General features: G+C 40.8%; 1 protein-coding gene across 1 annotated transcript; it reads right to left on the reverse strand.

The window, feature by feature from the left end:
• Positions 1-63: 63 nt before the first annotated feature.
• Positions 64-885, reverse strand: ankrd66 (ankyrin repeat domain 66; the record flags this gene model as incomplete). Its single annotated transcript, XM_080784327.1, has 3 exons — positions 64-166; positions 368-596; positions 747-885. The coding sequence occupies 3 exons, from the start codon at positions 883-885 to the stop codon at positions 64-66; spliced, it is 471 nt and encodes a 156-aa protein (XP_080640453.1).
• Positions 886-16,375: the final 15,490 nt, after the last annotated feature.

The following is a 16,375-nucleotide window of genomic DNA, read 5'->3' on the forward strand; positions in this document are numbered from 1 at the left end:
CAAATATAGAGCTTTTACAGTTTAACACGCACACACAAAAAACCACTTACCCTTTTAAGTACCTTAAAAGCGAAATACTGGTTCTGCCCATTCTTCATCGGCGTCATCCACAGAAATGTCTTCATGTGCTGCCATCTTGTGGTAGGCTTTGGACTCTGACTCAGCACTGCAATAAAAACAGAAGTACTAGTCTACTGTCTAATTGATTTGATATACATTTGAAGGTTTTGTATTTTTAAGTAGACTAGAGAAAGAGCAATTGTCACATGAGGTCTTTAGGACAATTAAAGTCCTAAAGACCATTTTCATGGCCAACATTACTTTAGAGAGATATGAAGAAATTAACCATATTCAATGTGTTATTTACTTTTGAAGAAAACGAACACAGTTCTCATGTCCATATATTTCGGCTATCCTGACAGGTTTGTCGCCACAGCGGTCCTCCTTGTCTATAGGGGCATGGAGAGAGTGGAGCAAACGCAACACAGCCAGTCGCCCTGCCTCTGCAGCAAAGTGGGCAGGTGTCCATCCTTGATCGGTCCTGAGGCAGGACCTGGCTCCGTTTTCAATGAGGATTTTAACAATTTCGGTGTGCCCTGAAACAGTGTAAAATACAGTTGTCTTTTGTACACATACAAAACAATGAATTCATTTGGCTAATTAGTTATTTAATTTTGAGCTAAATTAATTTAAGTCAAGAGGAGGGCATATAGCTGTAAGCGGCCTATCCCGTGGCAATACGCTACCTTTCGCAGCAGCCCAATGGAGAGGCGTCTTGTAGTTCCAGTCAATGTCTCTGTGATTGAGGTTGCATTTATTTTTTCTCATAATTTCCTCAACTACATCAAAGTCCCCAGCCGCTACTGCCTGGTGTAACTCTGTCATTTCTCAGGGCGAACATGTTGCCAAGCAACGTATCAACAAGAGGGTACCAAAGTCTGGGTGGATGATCCCATGGCCGGGGACATGGCTGGCCGAGCTGTGATTGGCTATTGATTTGGTTGTCTTGTCAACATGCACATAACCTCTATGCATAACACAAAACAGCAGAATTATTTATATTAGTTGACTCGTCACATTGGCTAAAATCAGCGTTTTCAACACGAAAACTCCCTTCTGGAGATGATCTCTACACTAAAGAGTACTATACTGGTCAACTCACGATGCTGCTGCTTCCTATGGCGTCGGTTTGGTTCACTTCTAAACTAAAGAAATTGCCTCCCAGTGGTCACGTCAAACTGAAATGAATTCTTAGCTTGCATCAGTAATTACAACCTAGGCCTAAATAAACTACTATAGGCCTACACTAGGGTGGAGGCCATTGATATTCTGAAGTTTTGGTTTTACCTTTATTATACAGGTGAAATCCCATTGAGATACACAATCTCTTTTAAAAGTGAGCCCTGTGGGTATGCAAAGTTGCAACTTACAAACATTTACAGAAAAAAACACTATTTAAAATAAGTCATAAAAGGCAAGACAAATAGCACACACACACACACACACAAACATTCGAGAATCAGGTTCACTATCCGACAATGGCATTTGCGATCACATCGGACCATAAACTGTTAATGCCCAAAATTGCCTCATTTTAAATCTATTAAAACCCATTTAGGACTGAGGCAGATTCTAAATACTGAAATAAGACTTCTGTCAAATATTTATTCAAAATCAGACCCGTCTGAACTGAGTGGTGCTGTTGTACTGTACTGTACAACTTACAAGCCCTCCTCCCTGGTGTGTGGGTCAGGCTGCACAGCAGTGACAACCAGCGACACATTGCTGTGCATTGGAGTGACTCAAATGTTATGCTGACAATATACTGTACATGAACCCCAAGAGATTCCCGTCCTGAAGGGGTGAAACACCAAAAGGGGTTCCCGTCCTGAATGGGACACATTTTGTTTCTATAGTCTTAGCAATTTAAAAAATAACCAATTTAATTTATTTTCCTTGAGTGAGACTGACCTTGACCAGTCTCACTCACACCCCAAAACCATGCCCTACTGTTTTTTTCTTGAAGTTGTATTTTACAGTTATATTTTTATTCTGCCGTCTTGTTTTGATCGGTATAGCACTTTGGTTGACGTTGGTCATTATAAAACTACTTCATAAATAAATCAAGTCTCTCCAAATGTAAATTACCTTTACCAATTTTGCCCAAACAGGACAGGGAACTGAAATTGTAAGTGATGGCAAAAGAAATTACATTTTAATCTGATGAATGATCTGTTGAGTTCTCCCTCCTTGTTGGATAATCAAGATACATACTGGGGTGGAAAAAAACAAGCTCATTTAACTCTGCCGATAGGCAACTTTATTGACAAATTGGAATCAGTGGGTGGCTGAAACGCATTTACTTAAAACAATACAAACAAAAATGGCATGGCCAGGTTGCGTCAGCTCAGCAAATCCTGACAATTTGTTTATTCCCCAGTCAGTGAAATGGTCAGGGTTCAGCTCTGAAAACAAATGAACAAAAACTTGTATCAAATATACAGTATATATCAACTATAGAGCATTCTGAACACAATGGAGTACTATATGTATTGTATCCTTTGTAATTGCTGGTTTCTCCCATTTTCAACATGAACGCATACATATAAAATTGTATTAGGCATGAAACTCAAATTTGAACTCACGTGACACTAAACTAGGGATGTCTGATATTGGCTTTGTTTTTTGCCAATATCCGATATTGTCCAAACCTTAATTTTCAATCAACTGACAATATATGCTGGATTTTTCACCAAAACCAATGTCCACATGTTGTGGAATTAACACATGATTTATTTTATTTATGATCTACTCATTTATTGTGATGCCTCACTGGATGCAGTCATAAATTAAAGGCTTTCCTAATATAAACATTCTGAAATGCTGAAGCATATGTACACATTACATTTTTATGTTTCATACCAGCTGATAGACATCTCTACTGTAAACCTGACAATGTCAGTGAAACCCAATATAAAACTACCATTTCATCACCTGCTTCCATGGTTGTGGTTCCAACATTCTCATGCATGTCTTGGACCCCATGATGATGCTAAACCTGAGAAAACAGAACAAGAAGGTACAGATAAGACAAACTTTATCTCCCAACTTTTTATTCATAGGAATGCAGTTCAAAATAAATTGTTACAAACATACAAAATCAGATTTCAAATCTGACGTAAATAAATTGTAGTTTCAGAGGCAACAATAGATACTGTATAGTTAGTTGACTGACCCGATTCAGGATGGCCGTCTGCTGCCAACTCTGCATCATCTGTGAAAGACACTTTCCAGTATTTTTCCATCAATTGATTCACATCCATCTTCTCAAGCTCAATTTTCACAATATATTGAGGAATCCCACTCTCAACATTATCCTCCACATGCAGTGCCGTCAAACTGAGCCGTTTATCAACAATGAGCTCATAGAATTTATCTACAGCACTGTCATCCCAGGTGCCCTTGGACTCATCAAATCCATCCAGAGAGCACACAAATGCTTGTGGGGCCCTCTCCATCAGAGTGGTAGGGACTGACTTCACGTCCTTGATGTCAACTTCAGACTCATTTCCATAATCAATAAACAGGACATATAGAATATTTCCAGTTTTGCGAATGACCTGTGCTCGGTACCACAATTTGTCCTCAGAATAGAGCGCGAGACAGGCACTCCCAGGTTCCAGGGTCTCCAAATATGACACATCCTGCTGTCCTGCTTGACCCAATTCCTGAACCAGACTACACACACTGTCCAGTTCTTCAGAGTTGGCACGCTGACACCAGAAGTAGTAGGGTGCTGCTATGGTGGAAGAATACACCTCCTCAGTCTTATGTAGAGAAATGTTTGGCTTATTGTACCTACAGGTCACATTTGCCTCAGGGCATTTAACCTGTGTCACCTCCGATTCAATTGGACCACTTCGGACTAATGAGTTTGCCAAACTAATACCTTGATCCTCCAACCCGATGTCCCAAGTATTTCCCATCTCCTTAATGAATGTGCATGAAAGTGTCTTAGGATTCTCCGTTATGGCCTTTTTAAATTCAGACACTGCACCCTCATCCCACTGTACATCATTGTTGCATCCGCCCTCAAGTGTGCAGGGAACACTGAACCTTGGACTCACTGCAAACATCTTGTCAAGGTAACGTGTCTTGAGATGTGACACTGCCAATTCATTACCGTGGTCTATAAATTCAACAGCAACAACGTTGTCTTCGAGTTTGTGTTTGACAACTGCACGATACCAGGCATTGTCCTCTGGAAATTCTGTGAGAACCAAATCGCCAATCTGCAGGGCACTAAACTCTACTGGTGTGTCACAGAATGACTGGGGTTTGTTTAGTTTCTCTTCCAGATAGTATAAGTCATCTTCTTCATTTTTCAGTTGAACAAAAAGACTGCCGGGATTGTTGAAATTAGACAGATACACCTCCGTCACAAAGCCTTGTTTAATGAGTCTTGGTGGCAAGTCATTAATTCTGATATTCCTTTGCTCGTTAGCTTGTTTTCCATGTTCATCTATACCCTTCATACCTTGTGGCACAGAGATTGAAGGTGTGGACTGTGCATCTGTCCTGACTTCACCTTCAGCACATCTCTTCATACCTTCTGGCACAGAGATTGAAGGTGTGGACTGTGCATCTGTCCTGACTTCACCTTCAGCACAGACTCCATTACTGCTCTTCATACCTTGTGGCACAGAGATTGAAGGTGTGGACTGTGCATCTGTCCTGACTTCACCTTCAGCACATCTCTTCATACCTTCTGGCACAGAGATTGAAGGTGTGGACTGTGCATCCGTCCTGACTTCACCTTCAGCACAGACTCCATTACTGCTCTTCATACCTTGTGGCACAGAGATTGAAGGTGTGGACTGTCCATCTGCCCTGACTTCACCTTCAGAACACATTCCATTACTGCGTTGGACTTCATTTCGTTTCACAATCTCCCTTAATGGTGGCACAGTCTCTTGTTCGTCTCTTGACACACCCGCTATAGTGTGTTTTTCGCTGTAAGAGGGGGCGTGTTGACCCTTATGGACTGGGCCAGCTGGTTTCCGTATTCTCGAGATCCTCTCTCTGACTTCTTTGTTGATATTTAGGCTACCATCCCAGAGTACAATTAGCAGCTTTCCACTGTGGTCTTTTGCTACCACCGATATGTTGAAGACATTGTTGACAGCATGATAACTAAACCAGCTATTGATCTCATCTGGCACCTCTTCTGGTACCTCAAACAGTGCGAGTCGAACAGCCTGCACAGGAACAGATTGGACTGTACTTGCTTGGAGAGGAATGGGAAGAATATCAGATTTGTTTACCACGAGTTTGTCACCATAATCTACAAAACATACCTGGATGTTTGGATGCGTTGCTGTAATTTGACCTCTGTGCCACTGATTGTCAGTGTATTTGGCAAAGCAAGGGGTGTCAAGCATTAGTGGGTGAGCTGTGTGTTGCGGCTGGTTACACAGCTGCTGAATCTTTCCTGACAGTTTTTCAAAACAACTGGCATTTCTGTTCAGCTGGCAATAGAAGTGATGAACAGTCTCAGAACATGTTATCCACACATGTTCTTTCCCTCCCACCTCAATGTTATCGGTACAGTTATCTGTGTATGGATCACACACAAGCAGAATAGGATCCTCCTGGACCAGATGTTCTCCAGGGGTATGGCATCTCTCAGGGTGTGGTTGTTCCCGTTTTATTTGTGCTTCTTCTGTACGCACTGCCATCTTCATGAAACATTTGTTGATGTTTTCACTGCAATCTCCATAAAGTGTCACATAATAGACACCATTTGGTTCATCAAGTTTCTCAAAATGGGCTGCAACAGACTTGTGCAGGATCACTGATTTCAGGTAATCGACTTGCTCTACCGTCCATTCCACATCCTCTTCTGCTACTCCATGGAGGCAACAGCGGAATGTTACTACTGGCATCCTGAAGAATTTTCTATGTAGTGGTCTGATGTTGCATACTGGGACAACTTCACTCCTTCCATTATCAACATGCAACACTTCCACAGTGCCATCACTTGTCACAATGTCATGCTTTAGCAGAGAGCGATACCACTTTCCGTTCGTACCTTTTGCTGCACATGGAGCACAACAGGCCCGTGGCTGTCCCTTCACAAGATCTAATGTCCTTTCATAGTACTGCTGAATCTGCACTGATACCTTCCTGAGCTCTGTGGAGAAAATTGAGAGTTGGACAAAGATGTGCCGTGTGTCACTGATCTCCGTAACTTCAACACTTTCAAATGCACCCGTTTGCAGTTCTGGGTAGAAGTACTGCTCAAGTTCCAGGTCAACATTGCTTGATTTTTCCTCTGGCTTTTGAGCACTGGCCTCAGAACCCCCTCCTTTTGGTGAACGCTGAAACGAAAGGACAAGGCTTTTAAACTGGTCTGCTGGAATCTTCTTTGCAAATCCACGTTGACGTAATTGCTTAGAAACAAGCGGAATGTTGAGGACAATAATTCTATCTGCCATCAGTACATCTTGAACAGACCCACTAATTGTTTTGCCAGGTAATGATTTCAAAAATGTATCTTTTTCAGAGCAATTATTATCAAGGAATTGAACATTAGCAAGAACGCAGTACTCCATCTCAGGGGTTAGAAGAAAAAAGTCATCTTGGCCCCATGCCAACATGGTACTTGTGGTGATGTGGTCATGTCCCTCATCAATGAGAAAGACATTGTAATTTTGCCTGTGAACTGATTTAATCCGAGCTCTGTGCCATGTTTCACTTTTCTGTACCAGACACAGGTCTCCAGGTTTTCCTTCTGACTTACAGAACCGCTGTTTGGGATTCTGAATTTCCCTTCTCATTTGTTCATAAACAGGTTTGCGTCCATCATCGATGTAAGCCCACAAGAATACAAGACCAGAGGAGGTTAAGTTTACCCGTGTTATAAGAACAGACACTTCCTTGTATGGTGTTGGAAGCCCAGGAATTGAACACATTTTCAGGCCATAAAGATTCACCTGCAAAAAAGCAGAAAGACATGGATTTTTACTTTTATTGGAAAAATACACTATTCATGAGCTAAATTGCAAAATGTCTACCAGTTTATAATATGCAGCGATTTACACAAAATCTATATCCACTCAAGTATTTAATTCTGAAACGGCAATAGCTAAATGGATACAACTTTTGTGTTCAAGCAATACAAATAAAAACTAAATGTTCTGATGTGTATGCTATTGGAAGTGGTTGTTGATATATTTAACTGGTGGGTGGGCCTAGGCCAGGGGTCTGCAATGTTTTTCAGGCCAAAGTAACCAACCCTTAAGTGAGAGATTGTAGATCTGCCATTTTAGGCAAATGTTCCCTCCAGAATAGAACTGGGGTTCAAGTGTATAACACAATTTGGCAGTCCCCCTGCAGTAACTCTGAGGAACCACTGGGTGTCCCAGAAACCCAGTTGAACTATAAACAAACATCTATCCATTACATTTATTGGCATTTCAGAATTAGCAATAGCATATAAGCTGGAGTGGGAGAGTTTCCTAATTTTTTGACAAATCTCTTGCAAAATATTTTCATATGGGGGTCTGTGGCCAAATATAAATCTATTTGGGGTCCTCGACATGAAAATGAATGAGAACAACTTTATACCATACCAAGTTAATGTAAATCTGTGTTTTAAATACATCTATGCTCTATGTTTTGATATAACTGTTTGCTATAGAGCAATGATTCTAAAACATTTTTATCTCAAGGACCCACATCCTGGTACAAGGTTCTTCAGTTCTACCAGGGATGCACATAAGATGCGTTGTGAGCTTTTTGAATAGCCAAGTATAAAATGGGTTAAAATGGTTTGATATATTTTGCTAGGGAGCCTCTGTCGGACCCCACTTTGAGAACCACTGCGAGTGTTCAGTACCAGAACCACTGCGAGTGTTCAGTAGGAGTCTCGCTCCCCATCTGGCCATCTATGGCTTCAGTAAACAGAAAATGCATTTTCAGGTTGGCATACCAAGAGATCTTAGAGTACAGGACAAACAAGAAATTGGAAGGGACACAATCTAGATTGAGGACACAATTAATTAATAATTATTAATTGGGTGACAAAAGCACAGGGCAGCTGCTTCCATTGACCATATTGCAGACCGCATCCATCTTGCCAGCAAGGTGCCAACTACTGTAGGTGCAACCAAAGAGATTCTATATAAAGAGACGACACTCCCATTAAGTCCCATAGTAGCAATCAGTGCCCCTGCCATATTGGAGTGATGATGTATTTTCCAGTTACTTTCAAAAACATTAAAAAAGCATGCTGTACAAAACAAAAAGTAGTTTTACCCTATTCTACTCTCGTATTGATTTACTCATTTATCATATTTAGCAGAAATATATATATCAGAAATTCAGAATGTCAGGGTGCATGTGGGCACACGCGAACATGCATGTTTACATGAGTGTTTGACTTTGAAGTGTTACATAGAAAGTGCTGCCGCCATATTGGAGTTATGCGCTATTCCAAATATTTAAGGACTGTCTCTTTATAGAATCTCTTTGGTGCAACTTCCCATTCATCCAAACAGAAAAGTCGTATCTAATTGTATTAAACAATGTCAAACTCAACATTGCAGCTGTACGAAAAGCTTGAATTATCCTCGTTCCATCTGCAAAATGTTTGCAGAAATCCACTGTACAGTTAGACATGTTATGAGAATTTCATACAGGAAGTTGCTCATAACTAACCTGACTCCGCCAGATGGGGCAGCAGAGAGTACACTGGGTTCCCCCTTCCTGACCCAGAGTACTCTCTGCTGCCCCATCTGGCGGAGTCAGGTTAGCTCATAACATGGTGGATTCTTATCAAAGAAACTTTACAGATTGAAAGGATAATTCAAGCTTTCCGTACAGCTGCAATGTTGGTGAGTTTGACGTTATTTAAACAATACCGAAGGCAGGCACGGGTGCCTACCTTAAAGTAGGCCTAACTAATGCCCGAGCAAAAATGTTAACATCTGTGGCCAAGGGGTGAGCACTTTATATTTGAAATCTCAACGTTTATGTAGATGTTGTAAATAAAGCACTGTGTAAAACAGGGCGAAATTGTCATGTTTCAGGGCCTGCCCTAGCTCGGCCTGCCCCAGAGTTGATGTATGCAATTTCGAAAACAAGCGGAATCTGGATTCTGACAGAAAGTAGGTCGGATTTTTATAAAACAAAAACTTGACCGATACAAAGGATAAACCAAACTTTCCGTACAGCTGAAATGTTGGTGACTGGTGAGTTTAACGTCGTGTAGGGCAGGCTAATAATACGATCCGATAGGACTTTTCTGTTTCAATGGCCTCATCCCGCAGCATCTATAATTGCTTGCGGCTACACACAACCACAGTTGTTGCTTTCATATTCACATACATCTGTGCACATAATAGGCCTATATGCCATCTACTGTAAACATTCTAACATCTGATTGTGATTTGATTTCCTATGGACTAGTTGTATTATATCCTCTATTTATTTTATTTTCCTCACCGTTTGATGTAGGCTGAGGTATCTGTTTGCTCTTCTTGGGCGGCTTTACCGAAAGCCACACTTCTGTTTGTACATTCTCCTGTGACAAACCTAATTAGATTTAATTGGAACCAGATGGCAAGTAACCTAGATGGCAGGGCGGTTCACGTTCAGGCCGAACAGGTACGCGAAAAGGCGTCATATCCTCTGCATCCAAGTTCCAAAGGAAGCGGGCTCAGAATTATGTTGTTGGCAGTTGGGCAACTTATTATTAAAACGTGACATGATGGTCGCATGCATGACTGGATATATGCACCATGTGTTAAAACTTAAAAGAAGTTAAAATATGAAAGTGTATGTCCCAAAACGGGCAGTGCGTGTGGGTGACTAGCTGTGTGTACACCCGCACACACGCACACACGCACGCACACACACACACACACACACACACACACACACACACACACACACACACACACACACACACACATTCAAATTATTTTCTCTGAGTACCCTAATTAATTTATGCCTATTTGGAAACATGAATAGCCTACTTTTTGAGTAGCCTATTTGGTTTTGAGTAGCCTATTTGGCTATTTCCTTTTGTATATACTTTATACACATTACATTCCTTTACCATCTGCAATATCAAAGTAATTAACACATTGAAGTGTTATTAATGACAAATTTACAATTCAATAATATATGTGAAATGGGGGTGGGGGGTATTCATTTACAAGGCCCATCTACAAGCTCATGTAATTGCAATACCGTTGTTGCAATGCAAGACTGACACGTCACGTTGTGAGTTTATATTTCAGCTATTTGTGGTGCCAACAGATTACTTTGAAAATAACAGTGTATACAGTCAGTCCTAAACATCAGATTTGAAAACAACTACATTTATTTTACCTATGTCGTCTGACTCTGAACAAGGCCAAAGAGATCACATGATGGAGAAAAGGATCAGAATTCAGGAGCATGCACCACTCACCCAATGAAAATACCACACTCTCTCTGGTTTTTAATTCACTTTGGCTGTCATGCTAAATCATCTGCTTTGTTGGGTTCACACATGCACAGAAATCTGAAATATGGGAGAAGCCATGCATCCTCCTGGTTCAGATAGTTGTGATGTTTGCCAGATTGTGGCCCAAACTAGTGGTGTACAGGGTTTTGTTCAGATGTCCTTATTACCTTTCTCTACACTCTTTCCTGTCTCTTTTGGACATAATGTGTTAACTGTTAAGACATTTTTGTCAAATAAATTAACAACTTAATTATAGTTGGTATAAAATTTAAATAAAACAACAACCTTAGAGACACTACCCAAGTAAAGTGTCATGGAAGTCCGGCTTTGACTGTCATGTAGGTGATTACTTACAGTAAATCAATGGTTTTCCACACAGACAAGTAGTTATTCTACGACACAGTAAAATTATCAGTGCTAATGACAGCGTACAAATGGAATCAAATAATGTGCTATACAAATAAACTTGCCTTTGCCTTGCCTTAGAGATCCATTTGGTTCTGTTTATATACTATATACACAGGATTTGATCATTTATTTTCTTTAGTTCTTTTTGCAGTTCATTTCTTTTGACGTGCGAGCACTCAGTTGACTCAGTTGGGTGCATGGTTCTGGCAGAAACGGTATCTTAGAAAAGATCACCAGTAATGAGTAGCCCCAGCAGCAGATCACTCGTGGACGTTTCGGCCTACTCAACAAATCAGAGATCCTAATGAGTGAGATCTAAATAAATCTAAAGTAATGATAAAATATACTACATTAAAAAATAAAATACTACATTACATAGAATACGCAGAATAGGATATGCACAATTGGAGGATCCCACTGGGTCTTCTCCTAGAGCTGTCCTTTTCTTCCCTGACCACTATTGCCGAGATCACTCAGGTGGAAAAGTGGTAGTCCCTGTCCATCACCAGAGGTTGTAGGTTTGAATCCACCGTGGTGCATCCAGCTTTGTTGGGCGTCTGTGCGAACACCCGTGTTCACAAGAGGGAAGCCGGGCAAGGAAAGTGATATTTGTCTTTGCATGTATTTCCTATGGACGGCACCTGTCAGCAAGGAGTGTTGGGCGGGAGGAGTAGGACGAAGGCTCTATGTCCTCCTTTTGGGGGCTCCTCACAGGCAGGTGAGTCAGTAGGATACAACAGCAACGACAACACAGAAATGTGTGTGGGGAGGAATTAATTGGCATAACTAAATTGGGGGGGCGTAAAAGGCCCATTGGTGGACATTAAGGCTTCTGGCTTTGAGAACCGCCCTTTCAGCTTCTAATCAAAAAAGGTTATAATAAATTCTGATCAATAGTTGCACCATCTCAGTGACAAATTAATACAATATCTAGGATCACACTCCTCGGCTATGAGATATCATTCGTGTCATGTATATTATCGGTGTGTGTGTGTGTGTGTGTGTGTGGGGGGGGTGTTGATAGACAATAACACCCTGTCATCTAAGCAGAAGGCATATATCAACAGACAGGGGATGAATGAGCATGTATTTTGTCTTAAAACTGGGATTGATGAGTCTTGTAAATTCTATTCTGTCTTCTTGGAGTTTCGCGATACTTTCGGTACCCTGACCCATAATGTCATGATTAATGCCTTAGAGAAAAGACAGCTACCTCAGGTATTTATCGACATAGTTAAGGATGTATAAAACAAGTTCATCTGTGGAAACTCACAGACCCCGATACCTCGGCATTAAAACAGGCTGCCCATGGAGTGCCATTTACTTGGTACTTTCCATCAATGACTGAATTAAGTGGTTGTGCGACTGGCCCACCCAATGTATTATCCCCAAATCCCATCCAAGGTTACAATTTTAGCATTTAGCAGACGCTCTTAATCCAGAGCGATTTACATTAAGCAAGAACAAAAAAGCTTATAATGAATCGTAAGCTAAGAATGTAACAGTGGAATACCGGTATCTATATAATGAAACTACCGTATGCATACTGTATATATACTAACTATATAGTGCTATGTTTACATAAAATATAAGTCTACATAAAAATCGATCTAAGATACATAAATTCAGACTTTGCATACGCCTGTAGGAGGTCGAGGCTAGGGCAAGTACTACGGCAACTCAGCTAAGATGGAGTCTGAAGAGGTGCGTTTTCAGACTGCAGCGGAAGATTGGGAGTGAATCTGTAGTTCTGATTGCAATAGGAAGTGCATTCCATAGTTTTGGAGCCAGAAGGGAGAACTCTATAAAATAAATAGTTTCTCCTGAATTTCTCTTTATTAAGTGCTAGAGAGAACAGGAGACCCTTGCCACTGAACAATCTGTAGCATTGTATAGTTTAATACCTTTAAAGGACCACTACACCACTTTTCAACCTCTTTTCATATAATCATAACCTCACTAATGTTCATGATAAAATGCCACAATGTTTTTCTACTCAGTCTGTGTCTCATAGGAAGGCTGTGGGCAGTTCAGAAACCCATCCACCAGTGAAATCATCGGTGGGGAATCCAAGATAATAGAAACTGCAGGCTTTCTATTCCTGAAAGCATCTAAATCTAAATATATATATATTTTAAATCTGCCTAACGATGATGTCACTGCACTGGTGGATGGGTTTCTGAACTGCCCTCCTTTCCCTCAAACAGGAAGATAAAGCCGAAAAGGAATGCTTCCTTTTCGGGTTTATCTTCCAGTTTGAGGGAAAGGAAGTTCCAGATGATGGTTCCCATAGATATACTGTATATAAGAAAGCTAGATGGCTCACCCACGCTCTGGCCAATGGAGAGCGACATTGCTACGTGGCGGGCCATCTTACCTCGGGGCAGCATAACATTGTGTCAATGGGGCATGTACTTTTTAAATAACCATAACTTGCTCAATTTTCAACCGATTTCCGATTTCGGTTTGTTAGAAACGTCAGAGACGTCTGCATACTTTATACGACTTTCATCTAAACTATGTCAGAGACTCCGTCTTGAGCCATCTAGCCTTTATATATGTCTATGACTAGAATTTCGTGGCCGCTACGCGGCCACTCAATCCCAGAGTTACTTCGCCACGCACTATGGGAAGAAGGAAATGGCGGGAGTTGACTCCACATCGGATGGGTTATTAGTTATTATTATAGCACAATGACAATGATAACGTTGTGTTGTAGATTGTGAGAAAGGGATTTGAAAGTAGCTCTCAAGTCCATAAAACAAACTAACATAGGCTACTTCTCTATAAGCAGAATCATGAATAGGCCTATTTAATTTATAGAAAAGGAGAAGAGAGAGAGAGAGCAATGTGTTTGTGGCTCAAACTTTGTCCAATATTGTTGAAACAGAACACAAAGATGAGTAGTAGCCTATTTTTTTTTAACACGCAGCACCTCTCTCTCTCTACGTCTCTCTCTCTCTCTCTATCTCTCTCTCGTGTGTGTGCACTGCTGCGCAATGTCACAGACAGACACAGACGCGATCAATAATATATAGCAGAAATAATAGGCAAAATATAACACTTTTCCTCTCTATCTGTGACTGTGATCAGCTCCTCACACATATAACTCCTCTCTCATTCATGTACGCCTGCTCAAATTAGCAGCAACTGTTAGCATAAATTATTTTTTCCCCGTTTGGGGGGGGGGGGGGGGGGGACGCTGTTGGGAGTCAGGTTCGTTGAGGCCCGGTCGTGCTGTCTCACCCCCCGGCCCGGCCCAATGTTGTTCCGCCACTGTAGTAACGGATGGGTTATTGGAAAAGCGAGTTGTAGTGTGTGTAGTTGTGTTGGTCCAAAGCAAACTTCAATTGAAATAAAAGAAATGGTTTTTCATTGTCAGGTCATTAACGCTTTTCATGAGTCAAAAATAAATGTGAAATGCAATGTATAGCCTATTATAAAATCCCAGGTTGATAGAATACACAATCCTCTGTGATCACCAACTCACCAGAACATCTCTCATTAAAAACGTTTGGATTGTCATGTTTGAAAGTATTCTACATGCAACACTGAGCCTGTAAGCTGTGTGATGCTAACGAACTTAAATTGAAATAAAATAAATGGTTTTTCACTTCAATTGAAATAAGATAATTGTTTTGTCATTGTCAGGTCATTAACGCTTTTCATGAGACAAAAATAAATGTAAAATGCAATTTATAGCCTATTATAAAATCCCAGGTTGATATAATACACAATCCTCTGTGATCAGCAACTCACCAGAACATCTCACATTAAAAACGTTTGGATTGTCATAAGCTGTGTGATGCTAACGCGCTAACACCGTTAGCATGGTGTGTCTTAAAAAACGGGCAATCAAGACATGCAAGGTTAGGTTACATGAGTTTATAAAGTTACATCGTGTGTTTTTGTGGTAAACAACTGACGTTAGGTCTGCGCACACTGTACGCTGCTATGGCAACCTGTCATCAAATGCTGCTAACGTTGTGTTCACCACTGTTAGCATGTGCTATCATCAAGCCAAAGCTGAGACAGATATGAAAGTACTACTGGCCAAAATGTCATAGAAAGCACAACACCTAATTTCGGAATGTTATTGTGACCTATTGAGCACAAACAGACCATGATTTGCTTGCTGGACCTATAATTAATTTATTTGCATTAAAATCCTCTGTGATCACCAACTCACCAGAACATCTCACATTAAAAACGTTTGGATTGTCATAAGCTGTGTGATGCTAACGCGCTAACACCGTTAGCATGGTCTGTCTTGGTCAAATAAAAAAGGGGCAATCAAGACACGCAAGGTTACATGAGTTTATAATGTTACATTGTGTGTTTCTGTGGTAAACAACTGACGTTAGGTCTGCGCACACTGTACGCTGCTATGGCAACCTGTCATCAAATGCTGCTAACGTTGTGTTCACCACTGTTAGCATGTGTGCTATCAAGCCAAAGCTGAGATAGATTATGCAACTACTACTGGGGAAAATGTCATACAAAGCCCAACACCTAATTTCGGAATGTTATTGTGACCTATTGAGCACAAACAGACCATCATGATTTGCTTGCTGGACCTATAATTAATTTATTTGCATTAAATGTCCACTCGCCCATCAAAAACGGACAGAACAGAGCTGGTGACGTATGAGGCAGGGTGTTGCCAGGTTTGCGAATTGTAAGCGAGTTGCAGTGTATGCAAGTAGCGTGGTTAAATTCCTTGTTTCTCGGCGTGTTGTGGCACCCGTTTATCTGCTGGCTCGATCATGATTTTCATAAAAGTAATATTTGCCGAGCAAATAAGACACTTGAACGGCTAAAAAATAGGCTATGTCAGTTCGGGGAGCGTGCCGAATTTATTTTGCATATAGAGATGTGTGGTGAAAGTGTGGTTCGGTCGGAGATAGAGCATGAAGAATGAGTATGGGTACACCTTTTCACTTGTATATATAGATGGTTCCTGCCTGATGACTACAAAACACTACTACTACAACATGACATAACAATATCATCCGCTCCAGACCGGTTCGCACTGCTATTTTGTAACACAGAAAGCGGGGTTAACTGCCCACAGCCTTCCTATGAGACACAGACTGAGTAGGAAAAAAGTGTGGTATTTTATCATAAAATTAGTGAGGACCAATTATATGAAGATACGTTGAAAAGTGGTGAAGTGGTCCTTTAACCTTTTAACAACCCCAAAATATCGCTTACATCTTTTTGATTCTGTATCAATCTAACTTGAGATTTTAAAGAAGAAAAAGAAAACAATCCATTTGCTTGTTTATATTGTCTTGAAGAACATCCTTTCTACCTTGACTTGACTCTCAGTGCTCACATTTATTCCTATAGCAATTTTCTCATGTGATTATTCTAGGTTCACAGGGATATTGTCAAAGAAGCTTTTATCTTACATTTGCTTTTCTGTAATATTGGTAATCTAGAAATGGA

The sequence above is a fragment of the Protomyctophum bolini genome (genome assembly GCF_963924005.1).
Source record: "Protomyctophum bolini genome assembly, chromosome: 15".
In the NCBI taxonomy this organism is placed as follows: Eukaryota; Metazoa; Chordata; class Actinopteri; order Myctophiformes; family Myctophidae; genus Protomyctophum; species Protomyctophum bolini.